This window comes from Urocitellus parryii, chromosome 3 (genome assembly GCF_045843805.1).
Source record: "Urocitellus parryii isolate mUroPar1 chromosome 3, mUroPar1.hap1, whole genome shotgun sequence".
Taxonomy (NCBI): domain Eukaryota; kingdom Metazoa; phylum Chordata; class Mammalia; order Rodentia; family Sciuridae; genus Urocitellus; species Urocitellus parryii.
In genome coordinates this window covers 143080343-143104132 of record NC_135533.1, presented here as the reverse complement: position 1 = coordinate 143104132, position 23790 = coordinate 143080343, and the positions used below count along the sequence as shown (strand labels likewise).

Here is a 23790-nt window from a genome sequence, read left to right as displayed (position 1 = left end):
ACAGGCCTAGAAGAGTCTCTGAGAGTTTCCAGGAAGCAGCGCTGAAGAGGCTCAGGACAGCCACGGGGAGGCTCCTGGGCCAGGGTGCGCTGAGGAGGCCCCGGGGCTCCTTACTCCTCCTTCCAGACTGGCCCTGGAGCGTCTTAGGGTGCCGGGGGGCCAGGGGCTACCTTCCCCTGGCCCTGCCCCTGGAACTCCTCGTGGGCGCGATCCAGGTCTTCCAGCACCTCCAGCAGGCGGGCCGCCGCTGCCCTCTGCCGGGCCAGGACCTCGGGGCAGGTCCCTGGGAGAGAGATGAGAGGACCGCAGGGGCCTGGCTGGCTGAAGGTGGCCACAGGGCCTGGTCCCATGGCTCTCTCATGCTGCAGACTTGCTTTGTGCCCCGAAGTCCCCAGATGTGACAGTGGATGGGAAACGGGGAGGGGGAGGCACAGGGGTCCACTTAGGAAGCTATGGGGACATGTCTGTGAGGGAGAACGGGACCGCCTCATCCTTACCGAGGGTGGCACTAGGACCCCTGCCCGTGTCCTCCTCCAGGTCTGGGTCCAGACTGGAATCCTCTAGGAATTTCATCCTGGAGGTTGACAGGGACAAACACAAGACTCAGGTAGAACGATCCTAAATCCAGACCTAAGGCTCCTCTGGGATTCCCAGTCCTGCTCCCTGTTGGTCGCAGAAGTTCTAAGTGCCACCTCCGATCACCATCGTCACAGCAAACCTTCATGTGTGCCAGACACGGATCTCTCAGAGACACAGAGAGATGAAGTCACTTGCCTCAGGTCACACAGCACAACCATAATTGTTGGCAGGACTTGAAAGCTGTGTGTCCAGGCCTGCAGAGAGCTTTGCCTGGCTTGGCTCATTTGATCCTTAGGACAATACTGAGAGGGAGCCACCACTATCCGCCCCACTTTCCCCATGAAGAAACTGAACAGCGGAGAAGTTAAGTAACTCACTCCCTATCCAGGGGCCAGGAAACGAGCCCAGGAGTTGTGTCCCGCCATCAGAACCCACTCGACAACCAGCCAGGACAAACCCCTGTCACTAAATAAAGAGAAAGTGAAGACCCACAATCAAGGTCCCAGGAGGCTCAGGAGGCCAGGATTTTATGTGACCCTGCCGTGTCTCTAGAGCATCAGGTAGAACGACCCCAAGATCCCTCCGCCCCGACTCTGCAGACACCAGCTCCTCCCCCACCCCACCCCCGCCCCGGGAGCTGAGCCAGTTTGCGTGGAAACAGTGACCGCACCAACACCGAGACCCATCACACGGACGGCCACCGTGACCATCCACCCAGCCGATCGCAGCAGCAGCCCTGGATACCCACCTGAGCTGGTCCCGCCCCAGAAGCAGCTGCCGATACACCATCTGGGTCTCAGCATCGGGATCCAGAGGGTCGCTCCAGTCCCCCAGGGTGATGGCTGAGTGTGTGCGACTGCAACCCGCAGCTGAAGGGGACACCCAGCGTCAGGCGCTTCCCCCTCCCCCTCTGCCCTCTCCCGCCCAGCGTCTCCAAGCCGGGGGTTCCCACCCCCTCTGCTCTAGTCAAGCCCTGGGCTCCCCCAGGAACCTCCTCCCTGGCCTCCCTGCCTCCACTCTCATCAGCCCCAGGCCCGCTCCCTGGACTCCAAAGCCTCGCTCTCCTTTTTCTCCTTCCACATTTTGGGACCCAGGGCGCAGACACCCCCACCCTGCCTCACCCTGGGCCTTTGCTCAGGCTGTTCCTCTGCCCGTTCTCACCCACCCTGTCTCCACGCCACTCAGGCCTCAGCTAGCGTCACCTCTTCCCGGAAGCCCTCCTGGATCCCCCTATCCCCTTCCCGGGGCTGGATCAGGGCATTCTCTGGAGTCCCCAAAGTCCCGTGTAGACGCTTGTAAAGTTGCACTGTCATTGTCTGGCTCGGGGTGGAAACGAAGCTCGGGGGTAGAGCGCTTGCTGACCATGCCGCAGACCCCAAGGTCGGTCCCCAGCTCCCTGGAGAGCCAGCACAGGTCTGCGGCTCTGGGTGGCCCCGTAGAGCGAGTACTTAAAAATAGCACCTCTCAGTAAGGAGCACTGCGGGCCAAGCACTGTGCTAGCCACTGTGTTCCAGTTAATTGTCTGCCCTATTAACTTACTCCTCACAGGAACCCTGAGCTTGGTACTACTGTCCACCCCATCTCACAGTTGAGACTGAAGCCTAGAGAGGTTAAGTAACTTGCTTAAGGTTGCACAGCCCTCCCGGACGGAAGTGGAATTCCCGCCAATGGACAGGTGGGAAGGGCAGAACCCGCAGTCTCCCCTGCCCCTCACCTGGGCGCTCAGCCTGCAGGCAACAGGTCCAGCGCCCGCCGCGGAAGGCACCCGGGTGGCAGGCGGCCAACTTGTCCTGGTTGGGGGCGCTGGCTTTGCGCAGGGCCGACAGCCATTGGTTGAGCTCGTTCACGTTCTGCACGGAGTGGGCGTGGTCAGGGGCGGGGCCAAGGCGCGCCCTCCGCCCCCTCCGGGCAGGGCCTCACCTTGCACTGCAGATAGGTGGTGTGCAGCGCCCCCGCGCCGTCCTGCGTCACCACCTGCATCACGTGGGGCAACTGGAAGGCGCCCTCGTCCACGCGCTCCACGGCGCGGATGTGCGACACCGGGATGGAGCTGCGCTCCTAGGGAAGAGGGGTGTCTCTGCAGAACAGGCTGCTGGCCGGGGCGGGGTGGCCCAGGGGGCAGCTCTAGGTGTGTGCCTCGGTGGAGCCCCCAGGGCAGAGCACGTTGGACCCTTATAGCTGCGCTCCGTGTCCTTGTCCCTTGGCTGTGACTTCCTTCTCTGGGCCTCAGTTGCCATCATCATCATCACGGTCATCTTCAAAGCCGCTTGGAATGTGACCAGAGCGCTTTCCATTTATCAACTCATTTAATCACCACAACAAACGGCTCAGGTTAGGTTTGTAATTCTTCCCAATTTGCAGATGAGGAAACTGAGGCCCAAGAAGAGAGAGGACCCTTCTGAGACCACTCACATGGTGGAGCCAGAACAGGAACCCCGGGAGTCCATGCCTAGAAATACCTATATGAATAAAACCCAAGTGACAGCTGGGTCCCCACCAGCGCGAGTCACACAGTGGGTGCGCGCGCAGGAACGCGTGGCCTGCATGCGTCCAGGTCCGGGTTAGCTGGGAATGCCAGCCCCTTGTGGCCATTGCCTGGGACAGGGCCTGGCGGTAGGAGGCAGTCGGTGAATGTGTGCTGAGTGAATGAGCAACCGAGCCAATGCCGGAACGGCAGCCTCCACGGCCAGCCACACCCGAGTCTAAGACTGGGGCACAGGCCGCTCTGGGGCAAGCGCTGTCCCTGCCCTGGGCCTCTCCACCCCGGGAGGACGCGTCGCGCATGAAGTGGACCCTCCTGCAGGACGTTGGTTGGCGCGTGAAGGATCAGGATCATGCCTGTCCCTTCCTGGCCCGAACTGGCCCCAGCTGTGAGTTTGGCGGTGCCAAGGTGCCCCGGGGCCTCAGTTTCCCTCTGGGTGCAAAGCAGCTGGGGGAGCCGCGCCCCGCAGCCCGAGCCCCACCTGCCCCTCGGGGCCCTTGGCGCAGGCCAGCTCCTCCCCGCTGAGCCAGAAGTAGCGCTTCTTGAAGGCGAAGCGCGTGGCCAGGCCGGCCGGCTCCTCCTTGCGCTTCTGCAGGTAGCCTTCTCGAAGTGTCACCGAGGGCGGGACCAGGGCCCTCGCTGGGCCACCAGCCTCTGGGAAATGGGAAAGGAAGGCTGAATCAGTGAGCCCTTTCTGTCCAGCGCCACCTGCCCTGCCGGCCTGCCAGGGCCTCCAAGGCTCTGGACTCCACCCAGACAGGACCAAGGCCCGCCCTGGCCCCTCTCCCACCCAGGGACCTGCAGGCAGTGGCGCGGGCGGCCAGCAGGGGGAGCCCAGCCCAGAGACACCCCTTGGATCCAGCCCCTGGAGAGGGACCCAGGCCGGCCACAGCCTGGAGGGTTCCCACAGGTTGCTCCCATGGGACTTGGAACTACCTGGCGACCTGGGACCCATTGTAAAATGGACTCAACCCCAATTCCTCTGCTCAAGACTCTCCCGGGCTCCACTTCTCTCCAAGTCAAAGACAAGAATCCTTCCCATGCCTGTGAGGCCCCGAGGACCCGGCTCCCTGGGCTCCCTGCTCCTTGCACCCTCTCACTCACTCTTTCTCACTGGCCCTCCCTGCAGCATTCCTCCTACCTCAGGGCCTTTGCACGTGCTGTTCCTGCCTAGAACACTCCTCCTAGGATCCCAGCAGCTCTGGGTCCTCCTTCAGGTGTTTATTCTGATATCACCAAGTGATGCCCTTCCTGCGCACCCAACCTAAAAGCTCAACCTGCCACTACCTCTCAACACGCCCCCCCCACACCTCTTTTTCTCCTCAGCACTTACAACTCCCTCACCCCCCACATAATTTGCTAATTCATTTTATTTACAGTTGCTAATTCATTTTATTCTAGTGGAATAAAACTAGAATAAAACTTCTATGACAGCAGGATCTTCTTCGGTCTCATTTGCTGCTGTACCCCAAGCACCCACAAAGGTGACTTTTATATAACTTAATAGATATTTGCCTGTGGTGTGCCCACCAAGCCCCATTCCTCTGTTGGCTGAGACGGCCTAGAGGACAAGGCCTGAGTTCTGCTCATCTCTGGGACTTAGCATTTCTGCCAGGAAATGTTTGTTGACCGACTAGCAGATCTGCAGGCCCACAGTCTCCATGCTGAGGACCTGGGGATGGGGAGAGGCCCCAAGTGCTCTCAGTGGGGTGATGCGCTAGGTGTGGGGGCCAGGGGAACTCACCCTCATCCCCATCCACGTCCACCAGCTGGTCCAGGAAGGCCCGCACGCGGGAGACGCTCTGCAGCAGGAAGGGGTGCAGGGGTGCCATCCACAGCTCCTTGCCCTGGCCCAGCTGCTGGCCCAGGTTTCCAATGCTCTGCACAGCCTGGGGCAGGGGAGCAGGGACACCAGGGTCACTGAGAGACAAGGGTCCTCTGTGGACCCAGATCAGGGCCTTGGGTGGAACCTGCTCCTCCCTCCCTCCCTCCCCCTTTGGGAATCCACAGTCCAGTCCCTTTATTCTGGTCCCTCCCAAGACTAGACCCACCCAGGGCAGCCCGATCCTGTACTCAGGAGCCCACCAGAGCCTCAGGTTCCTGCCGCTTTGCCAAAGATGGTCTGATTCACACTAAGGTGTGAAGGACTGCTAGCCAGCTCTCCCCCCCCACCACCCTGTGCCTCCTGGAAGGGTGGAGATTTCCTTAGGCTCGGGGTCTCCTGGGGTTTCTGGCCTCCGGGCTGTTCCTGTCAGGCTGCTCCCTGGCTAAGAGGGCCCAGGACGGCTCCCCACTGCCCGCACCTTGGCCAGCAGCAGCAGCGAGCGGCTGGTCTGGGGGTCCGCGTGCTGGTCCCGGAGGTCAAAGAGCTTTGGCGTGAGGATGGCTGGGGCGAAAAACCGCAGGAAGAGGAAGCCGCTGACGGCCAGGTACTTCACGTCCTGGGGGAGAGAGGCAGGTGAGAGGGACCAGAGCCCCCAGCCCGGGGACCCCAGGCAGGGAAGACCAGGAAGCCAGCAGAGGGAGGACGGGGTGACGCCACAACACTGCAAAACCAGGCTTAGCCAGACACCCTTGCTGGGACAAGGACACGGCCCACCATTATTCCCGATCTACACAGGAGGAAGCAGAACCTCAGAGAGGGCAGGTGACTTGTTTGAGGTCACACAGCTGATGAACGGAGAAAACAGGATTCAAATCCAAACGACTCCTGGTAACAACAGCCCAGAATCTTCTCCAGACAGCCCTGCATTTCCTGCTCACCCTCCGAGGGATTGTATCCTCACTTTATAGAGGAGGCAACTGAGGCCCAGAAAAGGAAGGTCATTTTCCCAAGGCCACACAGCTGAACGTGGCAGAGCCAGGATTTGCACCCCAGGCAGGTGGGAGCTGTGTTCTTCTGCACCGTCTCACCGTGGGACACCAGGTGGCGGGGGCACACACTCACCGCCAAGAGCTAAAACTAGACCACCACACTGAGTCCTCAAATAACCTGGGGGGGGATCCTGTTACCCCCACCTTCCAGATGAGGAAACTGAGGCTCAGCGGCAAACCCAGGGCAGCAGGCTCCAGAGCCCCTCCATGCGCACCTGCCCCTGGCTGTTGCCCCCTGCAGGCTGGAGAGAGCACTGCGCCCTTCACGGCCAGCCTGGGCCGGGCGCTTGGCTCCTCCCTCCGGGCTGCACCTCCCTCTCCCCACGCGCCTCCCCCTCACACTCGCGGGCTGTATCCAGCTGACAACGTGCGCCCGCGTTTATTTAGGGGTGGCAGTCACACCCCACAGGACGCCCTCAGGCGTGGGCCAGCTTCCTGGGGCATCTCGGTCTTGCCCGGGAGCCTGCAGGAGCTGGGCACCAGGGCTTCCAAGGAAGGTCTCTCCCCTCCATCTGGACCCTGGGCTGTCCCCGAGGTCCCTCTCGCCCCGTCTCTTGGTGGGTCCTACACGGGGTGCTCTGGCACCCTCCTCCCGACCCTCCAGGGCCTGAGCGAGGTCCTGCTGCCCACCACCTTGGAGGCCAGGGCTTGCTTCTCCCCGGGGCTGGGCCACCAGGGCAGGCTCCCCCCGCTGCTCCTGCCACTGCCGTGAGACTTTAGCAAAGCAGGACACCGGGAGCATGTCCCTGCCTGGGGACCCCGTGCTCACTCCCAGTGGGTGGGGGAGAGGGGCCGCTCCTGCTGGGCATCAAACTAGGTTAGGGTCCCTGATCCTCCAGCAGGGGCTTGGACTTCTCTGGGCCTCAGTTTCCCGTGTTCAAGCAGGAAGTGTTGAGGAGAGGGGGCAGAGGGCACAAGTGCCAAGCCAGGCAGCGGGAGTTGGGCCACCGCGTCTCCGACTCCCAGAGTCTCAAATCTTCCTGAAAAGTGAACCTCAGGCCTGCGTTTCTGCCACTTGGCCCTGTGCAAATGAGTGTTGCAGGGCACGTGACACGCCTGTGATCCCAGCAACTCAGGGAGGCTGAGGCAGGAGGATCGTGAGTTCAAAGCCAGCCTCGGCAACGCAGCAAGGCCCTAAGCATCTCAGTGAGACCCTGTCTCTGAGTAAAAGTATAAAAAAAAGGGGTCTGGGGACGTGGCTCTGTGGTGAAGCACCCCTGGGTTCCATCCCCAGTACCAAAAAAAGAAAGAAAAAAGAAAAAAGTCTCAACTGAGATCATCTGTAGGCCAAGGCGGTGAGAGCCGCCTCAGAGGAGTGCTGAGCCTTAAACCAGTCCAACCACCCAGCAGCCATGACTGGTCCAAGGTGTCTGGGGGCTGTTTGTGGTGGTGATTTTAGTGCCACCGTTTATAAACCAGAGACCTCACAGAGAATCCAGAGGTTGGCCTTCGCAGAGGGTCACTCTGAGGACGTGGCAGTCCTGGCCTCCACTCCCCAGTGGACCCTCGAGACACACCGTGGGAGCTGCGGTTTGCCACAGTCCCCGCCACTCCCCACTGCCCCGCGTCTGCTCTGCTCACCTCGCCTGCCTGAACCCTGCGTCCCACCTTCTGTCTCACGGTGGCCGAGCCCTAGCGAGCAGGGAGTCAGGGTGGGCCTCCCTCACTTCCTACAGAGCACCATTGTCCCCTCCTCCTGCGGCCTGTCTCAGCCGAAACACAGGAAGGGCTTGCTTGGCACCGACTCCACGGTGGCCACCAGCACAGAATCAGAGCCAGCCCCGGCCCTTCCTCGCTGTGTGACTCCCGCCCTGGGCCTCAGTTTCCTTCTCTGGGAAATGGGAATAACACGGGGATCCGCTGTGCCAGGCGGTGTGAAGGTTGGATCAGAAGGTGAAGACGCGAGTCCTTGAAAACAAGATCCGGCCCTCGCTGGGCGCTGCCTGGAACCCTCAGCCCCGGTCCCACCCCTGCACCGGCTCCGGCCACCGCACCCCGCCCCCACCTCCCACCTGTCCGGGCGCGGGGCGCACCTGGTGCTCGGCCTGCGGGAAGCGCTCTGCCACACAGAGGCGCAGCTGCTTGAAGGCGCGGCGCATGGCGGGCGGGCAGCACCCCACGGAGCCCACGATGGCGTCCACGATGGCCCCCAGGTAGCCGGTCAGCAGCCCCAGGCTGCTCTCCCGCACCTGGTCCTCTGAGGGTGCACCCTTGAAGGAGATCCTCCTGGGGGACCAGAGAGACCTTGGTCTGCTGGCTGGAAACACCTCCCCGCCCCCGAACTGGTATTAGGGATTGAACCCAGGGGCACTTAGCCACTGTGCACAGCACTTTTTATTTTAAGACAGGGTATCACTAAGTTGCTGAGGCCCTCCAACTTGCCATCCTCCTGCCTCAGCCTCCCATGCTGCTGAGATCACAGGCGTGTGCCAATTGCTCTTCTTGCTCTTGCTTGATCGCCCTGAGCTTACTCCCACCTCCAGGTCTTTGTACTGGCCTGGGACATTCTTGTCTCTATGTTCAGCTTAAATGTCACCCTATCAAAGCAGACATGCCCCTTTTCACAAACCCTGGTTTGGTGCATTTTTAGTGGGGACAGGAGAGACACCTGCTCCCACCACAGGGCCCTTGCACTTGCTGATCCCCCTGCCCAGAGCATTTTTCCACCAAATTTCCATGTGACTCCTACCCTTGATGCCTTCAAGCCTTTGCCTGAATGTCCCCTGCCACTAGCCAGGAGTATCATGAGCCCCTCCCAGCGTCACCCACCCCCCACTGACCACCTCCAGTGACCTTCTTCAGGTTGATGGTGACCTGCCCCCCACAGAATGGGGCTTTGTCCCCTCAGCTCCCAGCTGTTTTCACCATGTTGGGCCCAGAGCCTGGCATCCAACTGTCATTTTGTTGAGTAGATGACTGGGTAGTGGCCCTCGCTCCCACATCTCGTCTCCCTCCTCCTCTGAGGCCGAGGGTCTGCCCAGCCCGGCCCCACACTCAGAACTCCCTGGAGCAGGCTGAAGGCTCTCAACCCCTCCTTGCCCTGGGCTAAGGCCGCTGGCACTGTGTCACCTAAACCCAGTGAGGACCTGATACATTAGACAGCCCGATTGTTCCCTTTGAACAGATAAAGAAGCTGAGGCTCAGAGAGGTCCCCTTGCAAATGGGTGGCAGAGCTGGCCCTGGAACTCAGGACCACCAGCTCCGGCATCTGCCCCACCCCCAGGTCCCAGGTGTCCCTGGAGTCTCCCAGTGTCCAGGTGAGCTGGGGAGAGCCCACAGCTTGAAGCTTCAGAGATGGACTTTGCTTTTCTGCTCAGGGTCTGGGCTCAAGCTCCTGTTTTGTACCTTCCCAGCTGTGTGACCTTAGGCAGACGGCCTTCCCTCTCTGAGCCTCTGTTCCCTCAACTGTAAAAAGGGGGCCTCATGCCTGCCTCTGAGGGGGCTGGAACATGTGGGCAGGGCCCAAAAGGAAGGAGAAACTCTCTGCTGTCCCCACCAGGGCCCAGCAACCAACTCCTCTGGCCCTGCAGAAGGGGAGAAGATTCTGGAAAGAAAGCAGGAGGAGCCCAGAGGGGCATGGATGACTCCGTCCCAGCTCCCCTCCCTCCCTGTCTCACGGGGCTTTGGCTGGTTCCAGGTGAGGTCTCCGCAGCACAGGGGTCGGTCCCTGGGCTCCGCTCACCTGGCCCGGCCCAGGTCCATCTTGCAGGGGTCCAGCTCCACGTACTTCTTCTCCTCGAAGATGCGGCTGACCACTGGCTTGAGGACCTCGTGCAGGTAGCGCATGCCCACGAGCTGGGAGCAGGGGCACCACACAGAGCAGCTGAGGGCCAGGGGGGACCCTGAGCTGGGGACAGGGGCAGCAGCACACAGAGCAGGCTGAGGACCAAGTGGGGACCCTGAGCTGGGGACAGAGGCACCACACAGAGCAGCTGAGGGCCGGGGGGGACCCTGAGCTGGGGACAGGGGCCCTGCAGGGAGAGGGTTGGGGGCCTGGCATGCCCACGGGCACCACCCAGGGAGAACCAGCCACCAGCCCCAGTACCCCAGCTCAGCCACCAGTCCACCAAGGCCAGCCAAGCTCTGGGGCCCAGGTGGCACTGGGAGGGAGCGGCCCTGTCCCCACTGGACGCAGACTCACCTTCATGAACTGCTCCATGGACTTGGAAGCCAGGGAGTTGGAGCGGAAGAGCGTGTTGGGGTCGGCTGCAGGGAGGTGAGCGTCACTGGGTCTGGCGGCTGCACCCAGCGGAGCCCAGGCGCCTGAGACTGGGGCCCTGACCCTCCTGGCCTCAAGCATCAGGGAGACCAGAACATGACTCTGTTCACAGTACCGAGCCCAGAGCAGTCAAGCCAGCTGCCCGCCGTCACACAGCTCCCAGGTGGCCAGACCAGGGCCTGGGCCTGGGAGGCTGACAGCGGGGTGCGCAGCAAGGGACCGGCAGGAAGGAACCCCAGGCTCAGCCCGAGCCCTGTGCTGCCCCAGGGCCCCCGCAGACCCTGCCCCGGGAGGACAGGCCGGCAACTCACTGGTGCGGGCCACCTCTCTCCGGGTGAGGTAGCCCAGCAGGGGCCCGGCCAGGCCCTGGCCCAGGAACAGCTTCACCAGGGTGGTGGCCAGGTCCCGGCGGCAGTCCCCCAAGGCCACCTCCTCCAGCACAGCCAGGGGGCTGGCAGTGTCCTCCTGGGCAGGAACAGGAAGCCAAGAGGTGACCTGGCGCCAGGGACCCCGGAGCCAGGAGCCCAAATGGGGTTCCCTGGGCAGGGGGCGCACCCACCTCGGCCGGCGCCCTCACGGCGTCCAGGAGCAGCGCCCTGAGCGGCTGGTAGCGCCCCGAGGGCAGCACGCGGTCCTCCGAGAGCCGCACCTTCAGCCGCAGGGCCCCCAGGCTGCCCCTGAGGGACGAGAACACGAGTACGCATGGGCAGGGGGACCCTGGCACTGAGGCCCGGGCAGAAGTCACAACCTGGGTGGCGTGCACACCTGGGGACAGGTGTGGGCAGGTGTGAACTGAGGCCCGCAGGTGCAGGCAGGGAAGGACCCGGGAGACCCCGTGGCCAGCGAGAACGAGTGTGTTGGGACCCTCGGCTCTGAGAGGACATCAAGGTCGCCCCTGTCCCCCCTGGCCAGGGGACGGGGGAGGTGGGCACACTGGACACAGCTCATCCAGCAAATGTGGTCACCAACAGAGGACAATGAATAAGGGGCACCGTCTGGGGCTGGACAGCGAGGACCCGCCCCCCGCCCAGGGACCCTCCCCAGGGGCCAGGCCAGCCCCTCCCCCACACCCACACCTACCCAGAATCCTCCTCGGCGCTGGACAAGGGCAGGAGGCGGAACCAGCCGCTGGGCGGCTTCTGCTGCAGGGTCTGGGGCGGAAACTCCACCTGCGGGGACGCACCCCTCAGCGGGCTCCTGGAAGAGCCCAGGCTGCCCTCCCACAGGGCGGAGGCAGGACCTGCCAGGGGTCACCTCCGCTCTCCCAGTCCCAAATCGTTAGCTCCTGCCAGGGAACTGGGGGCCTCCAGGGGACACTGAATTTACAATTGAGGCCACTAAGGCCCAGAGAGGTGGGGTGACTTGCCCAGGGTCACCAGGCTGCTAGAGACAGCAGACCAGACTGGGTCATCTTCAGAGATGCAAATGGCAACGTCAAAAGGCTTCAAGACAGTCCAGGAGACCCCTAAGTCCCCTGCCTTCCCTTGTGTCAAATGACAAGTTTTCAGAGATAGACTTCACATCCTTCAATGGACCCCTTTAAAGTGCACTCGATGGATTCTCGGATTCTCAGTTGTTTGATCCTTGCCACGAATCTCAGAACATTCCCTCCCATTCCCTGGAAAGCCTCACTCCCCAGCCCAGCCCCTGGCGGATACTACGGCCCTCTGTCCATCTCTCTCTGTCAGTGGAATCCTACAGTCTGGATTCCAGTGGACTGACTACTTTCATTGTCTTCAAGTCTTATGAGGTGTAGCGTGCACAGGTCAGTGTTTTATCTTTTTTTGTAGCTGAATAATATTCCACTGTATGGGCATACCACATTGTGTTCATCTGTTGGTGGATACTTGATTGTTTCCACTCTGGGCCACTCTCAACAATGCTGCTAGGAACATTCATGTCAAAGTGTGAACACGGGTTTTCATTCCTCTTATGTATACAGGGGTGGAATTGCTGGGTCATAGGAGAATTCCATCTTCCTCGGTTTGAGGACCTGCCAGACTGTTTCCCACAGCTGGACCATTTTACATCAGGACAAGCAGTGCGAACGTCCACCTCCCTCTTACTTAATCTTGCTTCCTGCTATGGTCAGCCTTGAGCATGCGCCCCTCGCGGACCATCCCAGTCACCCTGCTGTTCTCTGGAGGCACTGGGGAGCCACGGAGGGTGCTGCAGGGGCGGTGCTCACCATGCCCAAGAAGTCGTTCTTGCCCACCATGTCCCAGTCCCAGAGCTCCACTCGCAGCGGGGACAGGGCGCCCGGCGTTGCCCGCAGCTCCAGCACCTCGTTCCAGTGTGGGAAGCGTGTCTTCTTGATGGTCTAGGGGTATGGGCGGGTGGTGAGGGGCCAGCGCAGGGCCCCGCCCCGCCCGCGCTGCCGCCTGCTCACCCCGTCCCTGCTCACCGACGTCTCCGCGCTCTGGCCGCCCCAGAACACACGAGCGAACGGGTCAGAGGTGCCAGAGATGTCCCTCGGGGCCAGGTCCCTGGGGAAAGACGAGGGGAAAAGTGAGGGGACACGTGACCCGCGAGGACCAAGACCCAAGCTGGACCTTGGGCAGGGGGCTCAAGGTCACGGGTTCCGATGGCATTGGTTTCCGAGGCAACCAGCGGTTCTGCACAGGGGCCCAGCCAGGGCCCACCACGCCTGTGCAGACCCAGGAGCTTCCGCACCTCCCACCCCCAGGGAGAAGGGACTAGCGTGTCCCCCTCTTCCAGCTGAAACTGAGGCACAGAAAGGTCCAGCGCACGGAGGTGTGGTGGGGAGGGAGGGGCCTCAGCTACCCGCAGGCCCTACAGGACGACTCTTTGGCTGGGGGACACTAGGAAAAGTGAATGTCCCTCTCTGAGCCCCAGTTTCCTCATCTGGAAAACGGCAGAAACAGCAGACCAACCCTAGGGCCTGGGGTGAAGGAGAGGGAGATGGCCGAGCCCAGGGCACAGGGCAAGGACACAGCGCCCAGTGGGTGGCGGGCCTCAATCACTCATTCACTCAACAAACATGCATGCCCACACCCCGCCTGGGAACAAAGAGGCGGCAGGAGACGGGGACCCTGTACCTCCCATTGCCATGACAACTCAAGCCGCACCCTTGTCACCATCCCCATCCCTCCCTCCTGAGGCCCCCAAATCCTGGAACACCCCCACTGGGGGCTGCAGGCTGCTCCCTCCCCAGCCCTGCCGCATCCCAAGCCTTTCAGTTTCCTAGGAGCCAACACAGTTGCTAAGCAACAGCCACCGTCCCTCTCTTGCTCTCGCTAGGCTCCTGCACAGCCTTGTGGCTGGGGAGGGGGCCACAGGCAGAAAGCAGCCGGAGCCTCCTTAGCCTGCCCTGCCTCCTCGAGGCTCCTTCCTCCTGACTCCGGGAGCCCCAGCTGGGACCACGCTTGGGGCAGAGACCTGGAGGTGGAGGCAGAGGCCCAGAGAGGGCGATGAAGGGATTCATGGTCACACAGCAAGCTAGAAATGGAGATCCTCCCTGCTCTGAATGAGCAGCGGCCTAAGAGTGAGGGTGGGGAGTGAGGGAGGAGGGAATTACAGTGAGAAGTGGGAGAGGGAAGGTGTGGGTCCCCTGGCCCTGTCTCTGTTTCCCACTGACTTCTCTGGGCCAGGACCACCCACCCCGCCCTCTCATTTCCATCCCTGGAGTGGGCTTGTGACTGTTTCCAGAATAGGCCTGGGCCCCACACCCAGCCGACATACTCGGAAATGGTGAGAAGTAGAACGTCTCTGTCAATTGGAGCAGCTCGCTTGGTAGGATGCCAGCCTGGGACCACAGGGCCCTCTTGTCCCCACCTGGGGAGAGGCTGCCTAAGACCGAAGCTAACACAGAGGGCAGCGGAGCCAAAGACATGTACAGATCCCTGATGCCGCCCTGTGAGCACCTGGATCCAGCCATACCAGAAGCTACATGCCCCTTCCATGAGCCATTAAAATAGCGCTTCTGGTTAAGCCGGTCTGAACTGAGTCGGTTATAATTGGATGAATGTCTGCCTGGCCATCCTGCGGAGAGTCTAGCCTCTTATTGCCCATCACTGAGCGCCCAACAAAATTGTGCTTCCTTTTGCACTCTGTTGAGCTTGGGCCGTTGTCCACACAGCATCCCAGCTGTGTGCTCAGAAGTGCACCAGGTGAGAGGAGGAAGGCCAGGCACAGGGGACACCCAGGGGTTCCTGCTCATTTTCAGAACTCCCCCCATACCCCATGCCACCTCCATCAGGGCCATACCTGGCTTGAAGCACGTGGCAGCGGAGACACCGGCCTCGGGCATCCTCCTGCACCTGCACCGCCAGGCAGATCTCACCTTGCACCTCTGCGTCCGGGTGCACAGGGCTCAGGTTGATCCAGCTGTCGATCCCTGGAGGGCACAGGCGCTAATGCTGAGTGAGCCCCCACGGGCGCCAGGTGCCGGCTTAGCTTAAACCCCAGAGCCCGCAGCTCATGTGGAGCCTCAGCCCAGGCAGCCTCCTCCTGCGGACACCGCGAGTCCCTGCTCAGATGGCAGGAGTGAGGCCAGGCAGAGACCCAGACCCCACAGCTAGGAAAGGGCAGAGCTGGAGCCTTGTCAGGCACCCGGATCCCTCCTCCAGCTCTGGGAAACCCTGGGCTCTTCGTTCTGTCCCTGTCACTCCCTCTCCTCCGGTTTGGAGCTGCAGTTGATCGGATATTAGACCTTCCCCATCCTCCTCCAGGCTTCTGCCTGCTCTCGTGCATCTTTCTTCTCCTTGTTCCCTGAAATGGATTCTGGATGATTCTTCTGGACTCTGGTTCACTGGGCTCTCCCTGCAGCTCCGCATGAGCTGATGTTGAACTCGGTTTAGGTTAGAAATAAAACCAAGGTGAACTAAAAACCTAGTATTGGACTTCAATAATTGTAATTTTCTAGAAAAATTTTGTTCAGTTACTTTTTTCTGGGGGGATGGGGAGGGGTACCAGGGATTGAACTCAGGGGCACTCGACACTGAGCCCCATTCCCAGCCCTATTTTGGATTTTATTTAGAGACAAGGTCTCACTGAGTTGCTCAGGGCCTCACTAAGTTGCTGAGGCTGGCTTTGATCTCACGATCCTCCTGCCTCAGCCTCCCCAGCCGCTGGGATGACAGGCGTGCACCACCGCACCCAGCTCATTTGGTTACATTTTAAAATCCACCTGCTTATTCACGTTTTCATTCATTCATTCATTGTGCTATTGGGGATCAGACCCAAGCAGGATGCATGCTAGGCACACATTCTCAACCAGATCTGCTTATTTTTCTTTAAATTATTACTTTAACATTTTGTTGTTCATGTTGGTCTTTCTGTGGCTACCCATTTCATTTCTTTAAATATTTGATATTTTTGGCCAGGTGTGATGGTGCATGCCTGTCATCCCAGCATTTGGGGAGGCTGAGGCAGGAGGATCGCAGATTGAAAGCCAGCCTCAGCAATGGTGAGTACAAAATAGGGCTGGGGACATGGCTCAGTGGTTGAGTGCCCCTGGGTTTAATCCCCTGGTACCAAAGACATAACCACACAAGCTGAAGCTTTTGTGAGCCTGGACCTGAGGGAGCCTGGTGATCATCCACAGTGCAGTCTTGTCTGTGTGCCCTTCCCCTGTGGGACACCTCGGGGTGTGGAGCCCTGGAGAGGGGCACTCCCTGCACACCCTGGGAGCCTGTGAGGGGCTCGGCCCCAGGGGCTGTCCTTGTTCTGGGTGACTGCCTTGTGCTCCCAGCCCACACCTTGGACTCTGCCAACACGGGGAGACCCTTCCTTGTCCCCTGGCTTGCCCCTCCCCTCCCTGCAGGTTCAGCTTGTGGCTGAGGGTGGGGAGACACTCAGAAGGGTTCCTTCTAGACAGCAAATCCAGTGAGGTCCTGGGGATCTCGTGTGATGTGGCAGGAGGGTGTTAAGGTCTGTAAACAAGTTAGGATGGCGCCTGGCAAAATGCCAGAGGGAGTGGTTTGTGAAGTAAGGCCAGTAAGCCATTAAGTGTGGAGATTCCTGATTGGTTGACTGCTGTATCTAGTTTATGCTAATTAGATAAGCTGTGTGGAATGTATATATACCCCTCCTGTCCTACAATAAAGGGCTCCCACTCCTGCTGTATCAATCTACACAAGTTGCTCTCACCCCCTGTTATTTTGCCCAGCCAGCCGGGCTGCGGCAGGAGGGCACGTCTGAAGTCCCCTGTGCTGCCAGACGCAGAAGTCCCCATCTAGCTTCTATCTCCACATCCCCACCCCCAATCCAGGATGTCATCGGCTTCCTGTCACTTGATCATTGCCACAGACCCCTAATTCCTCTCCCAGGTCCACCCTTGTCCCTTCGGGTAGCAGTAACCCCAAGGCAACCACAGGGACCTCCTGAAGACACACTCAGGCCCAGCTGTCACTCCTCCTTCTGATAAGCTAGCTCCCATCTCTTCCCTCTCTTGCTCAAGAACCATCAATGGCTCCCTATTGCTTCCGGAAGGAAACCCAGACTCCAGCCTGCACCCACAGCTGTCTCCATGGACCCCACCCAGCTCTGCCGAGGGTGACTCTGCAGGAGTCCCCAGGGGCCCCTGGACCGTAGTGGCTTCCAGAGTCACCTCCTCCCTGTGCTCTGGGAAACCTTGCTTGGCCACGCCCACCCTCACCACCCGGCCAACCGCCACCTCCACGTGCCTGTCCAGCTCCCACCAGCGGACACTCCCGGGCCACCCTCTCTCCTTGCCCTGTTCTGGGGAGAGGCGCTTCATCTCCCTGTCTAGATCAGAACTTGGGATCCTCCCGCCTCAGCCTCCCAAGTGGCTGGCTTACAGGCGTGGCTTGCAGCCCCCAGTCTGTAGTTCTTGTGCTGTTTGGAGAATCTCTAGGGCTGGGGTGTGGCTCAGGGGAGAGCACTTGCCCAGCACGTGGGAGGCCTGGGTTCCATCCCAGCACATAACAGAGACAGAGAGGGACAGGGAGGGAGAAAGAGGAGAAGATTCTAGAGGGGCCCTGGAGACGCTGACCATCCCGGAAGAAGCCGGAGTCCCTGGGAAGGAGGAAAATCTCGCTCCATTTGATGAAGTGAGATGCTCAACCACATCCAGGGGTGAACTGCCCAATGCATGGACTGAATTTGAAGGTGAAGACAGAAACCACAGCGGACATCATTTTCCACCAAGGGTGCCCCTGCTCACCTCGGGGGTCAGCCGTGATGGCCTCCTTGCTCAGGGAGATCTTGCCGATGACGTCATCGTGCCTGCAGGAAGGCAGAGGGGAGTCAGGGAGCAGCGGCAGCCCTCAAGGGCTGGGCGATGACCTCATGCCTCACCTCCTGGGCATCCCGCCTGCCCGCCACGCACCCGACGGTGTCCTCGTCCAGCACATACAGGGCCAGGTGGTGGAAATCCAGGGGCAGGTGCACCGTGTACTCCTCGCCCCAGAAGGGGCTCAGGCTCCGCCAGACGGTCGCTGTCCTGCAAGAGGGGGGAGGGGAGGCTGGGCACACTGAGACCCGGATGCACACTATCACGCTCGGTGTGGACTGTCCCCCAAAGGCTGGCTGTCCTGGATCGGGGGCTCGCCCTCGCCCCTGGATTCACTCACTGAGGGGCAGCTGGGAGGCGGGCAGCTTGACTCCCCTGCACCCTCTGCCCCGATGCTCTGCCTCACTCAGGCCCTAAGCTCGGGAGGCCCCACCACCGACTGAGACCCTGCAACCTGGAGCCAAAATACACCTTTGCTCCTTCAAGTGGTTTTCCTCAGTAGTTTTGTCACAGCAACAGGAACCGAACACACGCACCCACCCAGGGACACACATGTGCATGAGTACATATGCATACACACATGCACAGGGATACACACAGACACTCCCAGATACACCAAGGAAGCCAGAGACACATGCGTATGGATACACATACACATGCTCAGAAATTTCTAGAAACACATTCATAAATACAGTCACCCAGATAGACACATCAGAACATAGAGACACACAAAGACACTCACAAACCACAGCTATACACAGCTCAAACACACACACACACACACACACACACACACACACACACACCCAATTCCATTTGCTCCTTCACTCCATGACCTCCACCCAGATTGAGGGAGCAGCCTGGTGATTGGGGGGCGCTCCAGGTGTCCAGGTGGGTAAGGTGCGGGAGAGAGGGGTGGGGGAGGGGGGAAGTCTTCCTGCAGGAGCTAGTCAGGCAAAGAGGAGCAAGATGATGAGGACAAGTGGTCTAGGTGGCAGGACAGCATGTGCAAAGGCCCCAAGGCAGGAACAAACGTTTCAGGAAAGTGTTGGGTGGAAAACGAGGGAGAGTCAAGGGCCACTGTGAAGTCAGAAGGGGCAAAGCACCCGGGGTTTCACAGCATGCAGCTAGCCAGGGTGACCACAGGGGGCTAGGGACCAAGACAAGCAGGCAAGGGGCACCGGCTCGCAGCATCGGGCCCTGGCAGCCTGCAGACGCACTTCCTCTGACCCAACAGGGAAGAAAGAATCGGCTCAGCCCATTGAAGATGCACCCAGAGTCACGGCTGCAAATCGGGGCTTCCTCCCTGGCGCTCCCTTCTCCTCTCACTGCCCCAGGAGAGCGCATGCGCAAGTGCGCACACGCATCCCCCCAACATGCCCAGCCCTGGGCACCGTCCTCCCAAACGGCCCCACCTTCCACCCCAGCGTCTTCCCACCCAGGTCCCCTCAAGCTCCCCACCCCCTGACCCAGGTGGCTCCTCACAACCCAAAAAGGGGACTCAGCAGCCCAGGGTCACATGAAAAATCAATCTGTGAGTCTGGGGGCAGCATCTCGGGACAAGGCCAGGGGGCGCCTGGGCACAGAGAGAACGACGCAGGTCAGCCAGGGTGCTGCAGCTGACCCCCAAGGTGGCCTCCCCACCCCCACTCCCGGCCCATCTGGACCAGAACTGGCGCCAGAAGCATCCTGAATCCTGCCGTCTCCATAGGAACCGAGGCCTCCGCCGCCCGCCCACCCGCCTCAGACCCGTGGGGGCTGAGCGCTGTCCCTCAGCTGCGGCTGCGGGTGGGAGCCCCGCGCAGCCGGCGCCACGCCCCCTTTAAAGACCCGAGCACTGAACACGACAGCTCACCCTCGCGGGTTCACTCCCGTGTGACCAAGTAGGCGGGCCCTGGTGCTCACGTGTGCACACCTGTGCACACCCATGTCACACGCCACACACGGGCACACACAGCCCTGCGGGCCTGCACACCCACAAGGACAGCCACACGTGGTCACACGCACTCACACCCGCTCTGCGACACCCACACCCACACTCACAAGCAGGCCATGCTGGGCAGGCATAGGCGGATGCACACGCGCTCACACACGCGCACAAGTGCCCGCAGCACCAGCAGGCCCGGAACAGCCAGTCCAGCCGAGCGTGCGGTGCCCGCCCCCAGGGAGGCCACTGTGGGAGGCACAGACTGGCAGCGCTGAGTCAGCCCCAGGGACGCAGCAGGAGCATCGCAGGTCCCAGGGAAGGGCATCAGTGGCCAGTGGGGCTGGATGGGGACAGCAGCTGGCAGCCTTGGCCAGGGCAGAGAGTGGCCACCTTCAGCCCACACGTCCCCTGTGGGGTAACAGTGACCTCCCAGCTCCTCTTTAAGCTGTGGATTCCCATTCCTGCATTCCAGGACTGGAAGGCGCCCCCCCCTGCCCCCTCCTCACCTAGCCACCACCTCGTCATCCACTTTCACGAGGCAGTAGGGGTCGCTGCTTCCAGACCTGTGGAAGAGATGGGAAAGGGTACCCATGGGTGGGAGTTCCCATCCACCTTCATTATTGAGGTAGGGTGAGCCAAGGCCCAGAGAGGGGAGGAGACTTGCCCAGGGTCACACAGCATGTCGATCAGAGGCAAGACGCATAGCGTGCCTGGCCCACCACATGCATGGGCTCTGGGCTTCCACTGCAGAAGTGGAACCCTGAAGCCAGAAAGTTCACTCTAACAGCCAGGAAGCTCAGAACAGTGGCCAAGGGCCTGCACTGGGGGTCTCAGACACTTGGCTGCACCCTGCCACCACCCGTGGTATAAGCCTGGCAGGTCCCGTCCCCTCTCTGGGCCTCTGTTTTGCTGTTCTAGAAACCGGACATGGCTGAACACAAGCCTCTTGGGTGTAGGAGGGACCGACGGACAGAGGGATCATGGGCCAGTCCCCGAGCCCTCCCTGACGGGGCCCCCATTCTCCCTGCTGGGACAAGCACCATCCCCCAGATCTTCATTTTTGGGGTGTTTCCCTGGAGAGCAGAATCCCCATCCTCAGCAAGATGAACCTACAGGCACAGGCTGGGGACCCCAGGGGACGTCTGTGTGGCCTCCTGCATCTGGTCAGCTCTGGCCCTCCTCGAGACAGCAGCGACGGGGAATCCTAGGCCGTCCCCGAGGGCCCCATTCTAACCTCCTCCAAAGGCACCTCCTCAGAGGGCAGCCCTGACCACCAGGTCCTGTGGCCAGGTGCGCGGCTGCTGAGGTCGCTGAGGCAGGACCCTCTGGTTCCCTTTCCAGGCTCCACCTTGGAACTTCCTTCCCAGGGTGCCCAGGACTCCTTCCCCCTCCCGCTCCATCCCAACTGCAGGACTGGGTGACCCCAGCCTCCGCTCCCCCACCCTCTGGGCCCTGTGCCGAGTGACACCTGTGTCTCCAGCGCCTGTGTGGAGCTCCTTGTCCCTGAGCCTCCCTTGGGCACAACCCACCCTCAGCTTCCCCAGCGCACACATGGGTCACCCCTGCTGGGACCCACCAGCCCTCCCCATTGACCCGGCCTGACCCCAGGTCCCTCATGGGAGCCAAGTTCCACACGTCAACCCCGGGCTCTGACGCACAGTGGCCTTATCAGGCCCCTATCGGGTAGGGGCGGCGGTGGCACGAGGGGCGGGCCTCGTCCGGACCCTGATCTCCCCAGACTCTTGGCCTCTCCCACGGCCCCAGCTCAGGCGCAGGAAAGCAGCCCTGCCCAGTCTGTACTGCGCACTGCGTTGGTCAGCATTCAAAGCTGAGCTGTGCTGCCTCAGGCCTGTGACTTGCCTCTCTGGTCCTCAGTCTCCCCATTAGTAAAGCAGAAGTGCAGAGCCTAGGGCCTGGCCGTAGGAGCCCCGGTGACTGACAGCCTGCGTGAATCATGACCACTCCACATGCCCGGACTGAGAGGGCACTGGCCACCAGGAGCCCCTGCGGCACAGCCACCCCAAGAGGCAGGGTGGCTGGGTCCCCAGGTGGGCAGAATGAGGCCCCCTTGTCCTTGCTGTGGGCTATCACCCACCTCAGAGCTCACCTTGACCAGGGAACTCGAGGGAGCAGGGGTGGCCGGGAGAGGCAGGAATGAAACGTGCCTCAAATCCTTCCCTAGAGAACCAGGAGCCGAGGCCAATATCCTGGCAGGAGCCCAGGCCAGCGTGCTGGCCCAGGGACAACACTGGCCACCTCCTCCCAGGACTGACGGAGGAGCCAGACCTCAGCAAAATGGGCAGCCACTTTCTGTACGGGCTCTTCAACTCTCCAGCCACTGGCAGGTCCACCCCTGGCCTCTGCCCCACCAGGTCCATAATCCCTACTTCTCAGGAACTCAGAGGACGTCCCAGAAAGAGGGTGATACAGGATACACTTGCACTCATTGCAGTCTGTCTGGGGTGGTGATGGGAAAGGGGGTGGCCGGGTTGCTCTAATGTGGGGCAGGGAGGCAGCAGGCTCCCGAAGTCAGAGGCAGGGTACTCCTGGCTGGGGTCCACGGCTCGGGGGATTAGGGCAGGACTGAGCCCCAACCTTGGCATGGGCAGGGGCTCCCAGCCCCTGTCCCTGCTCCCATCCTGCCACAGGTTCTCCCTCCAGGTCCCCCAAGCTCACAGCTGTACCTGAGATCCAGATGGAGACTCCATCCAGAGCTCCCTCAGCCCCAGGAGAGGGAGACCCAGGCCCAGAGAGAGAAGCAGGTTCAAGGTCACTGGGCAAATGCCCTCCCAAGGATTCCACCCCTGTCTTGCAGCTGGCACCCTCAGGACAGCCCCTCCCCCACCTCGTTCTGCTGATTCAGCAACTGCTGACTCAGCCTGGGGAACCACAGCAGGGGTCCTCAGCCCCATCACAAGGGCAGGGGAGGGGCTGGAGGGGCAGTTGACTCTTTAAGTGGCTGAACATCCAGGGAAGGCCACTGGGCTGTGGCAACACTGGGTGCTCAGGGCTCTGAGCCCTGAGGGCCACATGGGATGCTTTGCAACCTGAAGGTGACACATATAGACTGTTAGGGCCCTTTTGATCCCCACACTCTGGGGTTCCTCCCTGAAGCCCGGTCATGGCCACCTCCCCACCCCCCTCTCCCCACCCCCCAGGCCTGGAGAAAAGGCTCCACGGCCCCCCGCAGCTCCCTCCTGGCTTGGATAGGATTCCCCCGGGGCCATCCCCGCAGCACTTCCCGGGGACAAACGCCCCGATCCCGGGGCTGGGGCGGGGCAGGTGCCAATCCTGGGCGCCCCCTCTCAGGGCAGCGGTGGGCAAGGGGCCTCTCGCCCGGCCTCGCGAAGGCGGACTTGCCCCCATACCGGCTCCCAGTCGAGACCCCCGTCCTCCCACCGACGCTCCCGCACGGGGACGGGCGAGTCCAGCCCTCCCGCGCCTGGCGCCCCTCGCCCCTAGGCGCCCGGGGTACTCACACGTCCTTGGCGGGCAGCGCCCGGCCCTCCACCACGCGGATATTCAGGGAGCTGCTCTTGGCCATGGCGCCTGGCCCCAAACTTTGCGGGCAGAAGGGCGCCCAGGTTCCGAGGCTGGCCCAGGGGCGCCTACATGTCACCAGCTGCAAGCTGGCTGCCCTGCCCCGGGTCCCGGCGCCACCTGTCCGAGACGCGCGTAGCTGGACCGGAGGTTTCCGAAGGAGGAGCAATGGGTGCCCAGGGAGGGGGCGTCCGCCCGGACTCCACAGGTAGTCGCCGCGCTCCGGACAGGCAGGGCGCGCGGGCGGGGACCCTCGGCTCTTGCCGGGCGCCTGGGGATCCGCGAGGACCGACTGGGCGGGCAAGGGGCGGCAGGAGGCCCAGGTCCTTCCCCCCAATCCCGCCTCCCGCGGGGTCCCCCGCCCGCCCTCGGCCAGGCTCGCGCGCCCCCTACCGGCACCCCGGTGGCGCGCGGGAGCTCACCGGCTGCGGCGACCCGGGTGCGCCCGGGCGGGCTCGGCAGGTGGGGCGGGGCCGCGGCCGTGATGGGCGTGGCCATGGCTCCCGTGAAGTTGGCCTCGGACTCCGGAGACACAGTCGGCACCTGCTGGTCCCCGATCCAGCGCGGTCCCTTCTCTCCCGCCCTCCAGGCACCGCCTCCCACTGCAACCTCCCCGGCTCGCCCAGGAGCGGCATCCGCGGTCGGCGGGAGGCGTCACTAGAGAGAGTGGCACCTTCCCTGGGGGTCCGTCCAGAGTCCAGCCAGGGACCCTGAACGTCCCCCTCCGACTCCTCTTAGTTTGCCATGAGCCCCGAGTGTGACACTGCTCTCAGACGTCACGGGCTAGCACTGCGGGGGAGGACGCCGCGGCCGGAGGGGGAGGGGAGCTCGGAGATCACCGCTGCCACCACGGTGATAAGAGCCAGTAGGTCGCTGGAACGCTGACCGCGTGCCAGGCGGTGTCCCACATTATCTCGGCTCAGCCCTCCTAAGAACTCGGTGCTCTACGCACT

The 23790-nt window shown here is 61.8% G+C and overlaps 1 protein-coding gene across 6 annotated transcripts; it reads right to left on the bottom strand.

Moving 5' to 3' along the window:
• Positions 1 to 143: 143 nt before the first annotated feature.
• On the bottom strand, positions 144 to 22871 carry Rasal1 (RAS protein activator like 1). 6 transcript variants are annotated; one of them, XM_026412061.2, is made up of 21 exons: positions 22777 to 22871; positions 19804 to 19860; positions 17467 to 17580; positions 17302 to 17363; positions 14382 to 14511; positions 12559 to 12640; positions 12343 to 12474; positions 11235 to 11323; positions 10714 to 10831; positions 10466 to 10619; positions 10077 to 10141; positions 9618 to 9730; positions 7948 to 8161; positions 5365 to 5502; positions 4806 to 4950; positions 3543 to 3715; positions 2500 to 2637; positions 2294 to 2429; positions 1328 to 1448; positions 522 to 574; positions 144 to 283 (listed from the first exon to the last, which is right to left on the bottom strand). In XM_026412061.2, exons 1-21 carry the CDS (start codon positions 22839 to 22841, stop codon positions 144 to 146), a joined length of 2439 nt encoding a protein of 812 aa, XP_026267846.2. In that variant the 5' UTR covers positions 22842 to 22871. The 6 variants fall into 6 exon arrangements, with proteins under 6 accessions (XP_026267846.2, XP_026267844.2, XP_026267845.2 ...); XM_026412059.2 differs by having other exon boundaries at positions 7969 to 8161; positions 22777 to 22841; XM_026412060.2 differs by having other exon boundaries at positions 2500 to 2553; positions 7969 to 8161; positions 22777 to 22841.
• Positions 22872 to 23790: the final 919 nt, after the last annotated feature.

Excerpts from the sequence above, each read along its gene's own strand:
- Rasal1 (XM_026412061.2), bottom strand. The coding sequence starts at position 22,841 with ATGGCCAAGAGCAGCTCCCTGAATATCCGCGTGGTGGAGGGCCGGGCG. Across the intron at positions 2,638-3,542 it reads CCAAGGGCCCCGAGGGGCAG|GAGCGCAGCTCCATCCCGGT; the intron begins GTGGGGCTCGGG and ends CCTCTTCCCTAG. Across the intron at positions 1,449-2,293 it reads CCTGCAGGCTGAGCGCCCAG|CTGCGGGTTGCAGTCGCACA; the intron begins GTGAGGGGCAGG and ends TGTCCCCTTCAG.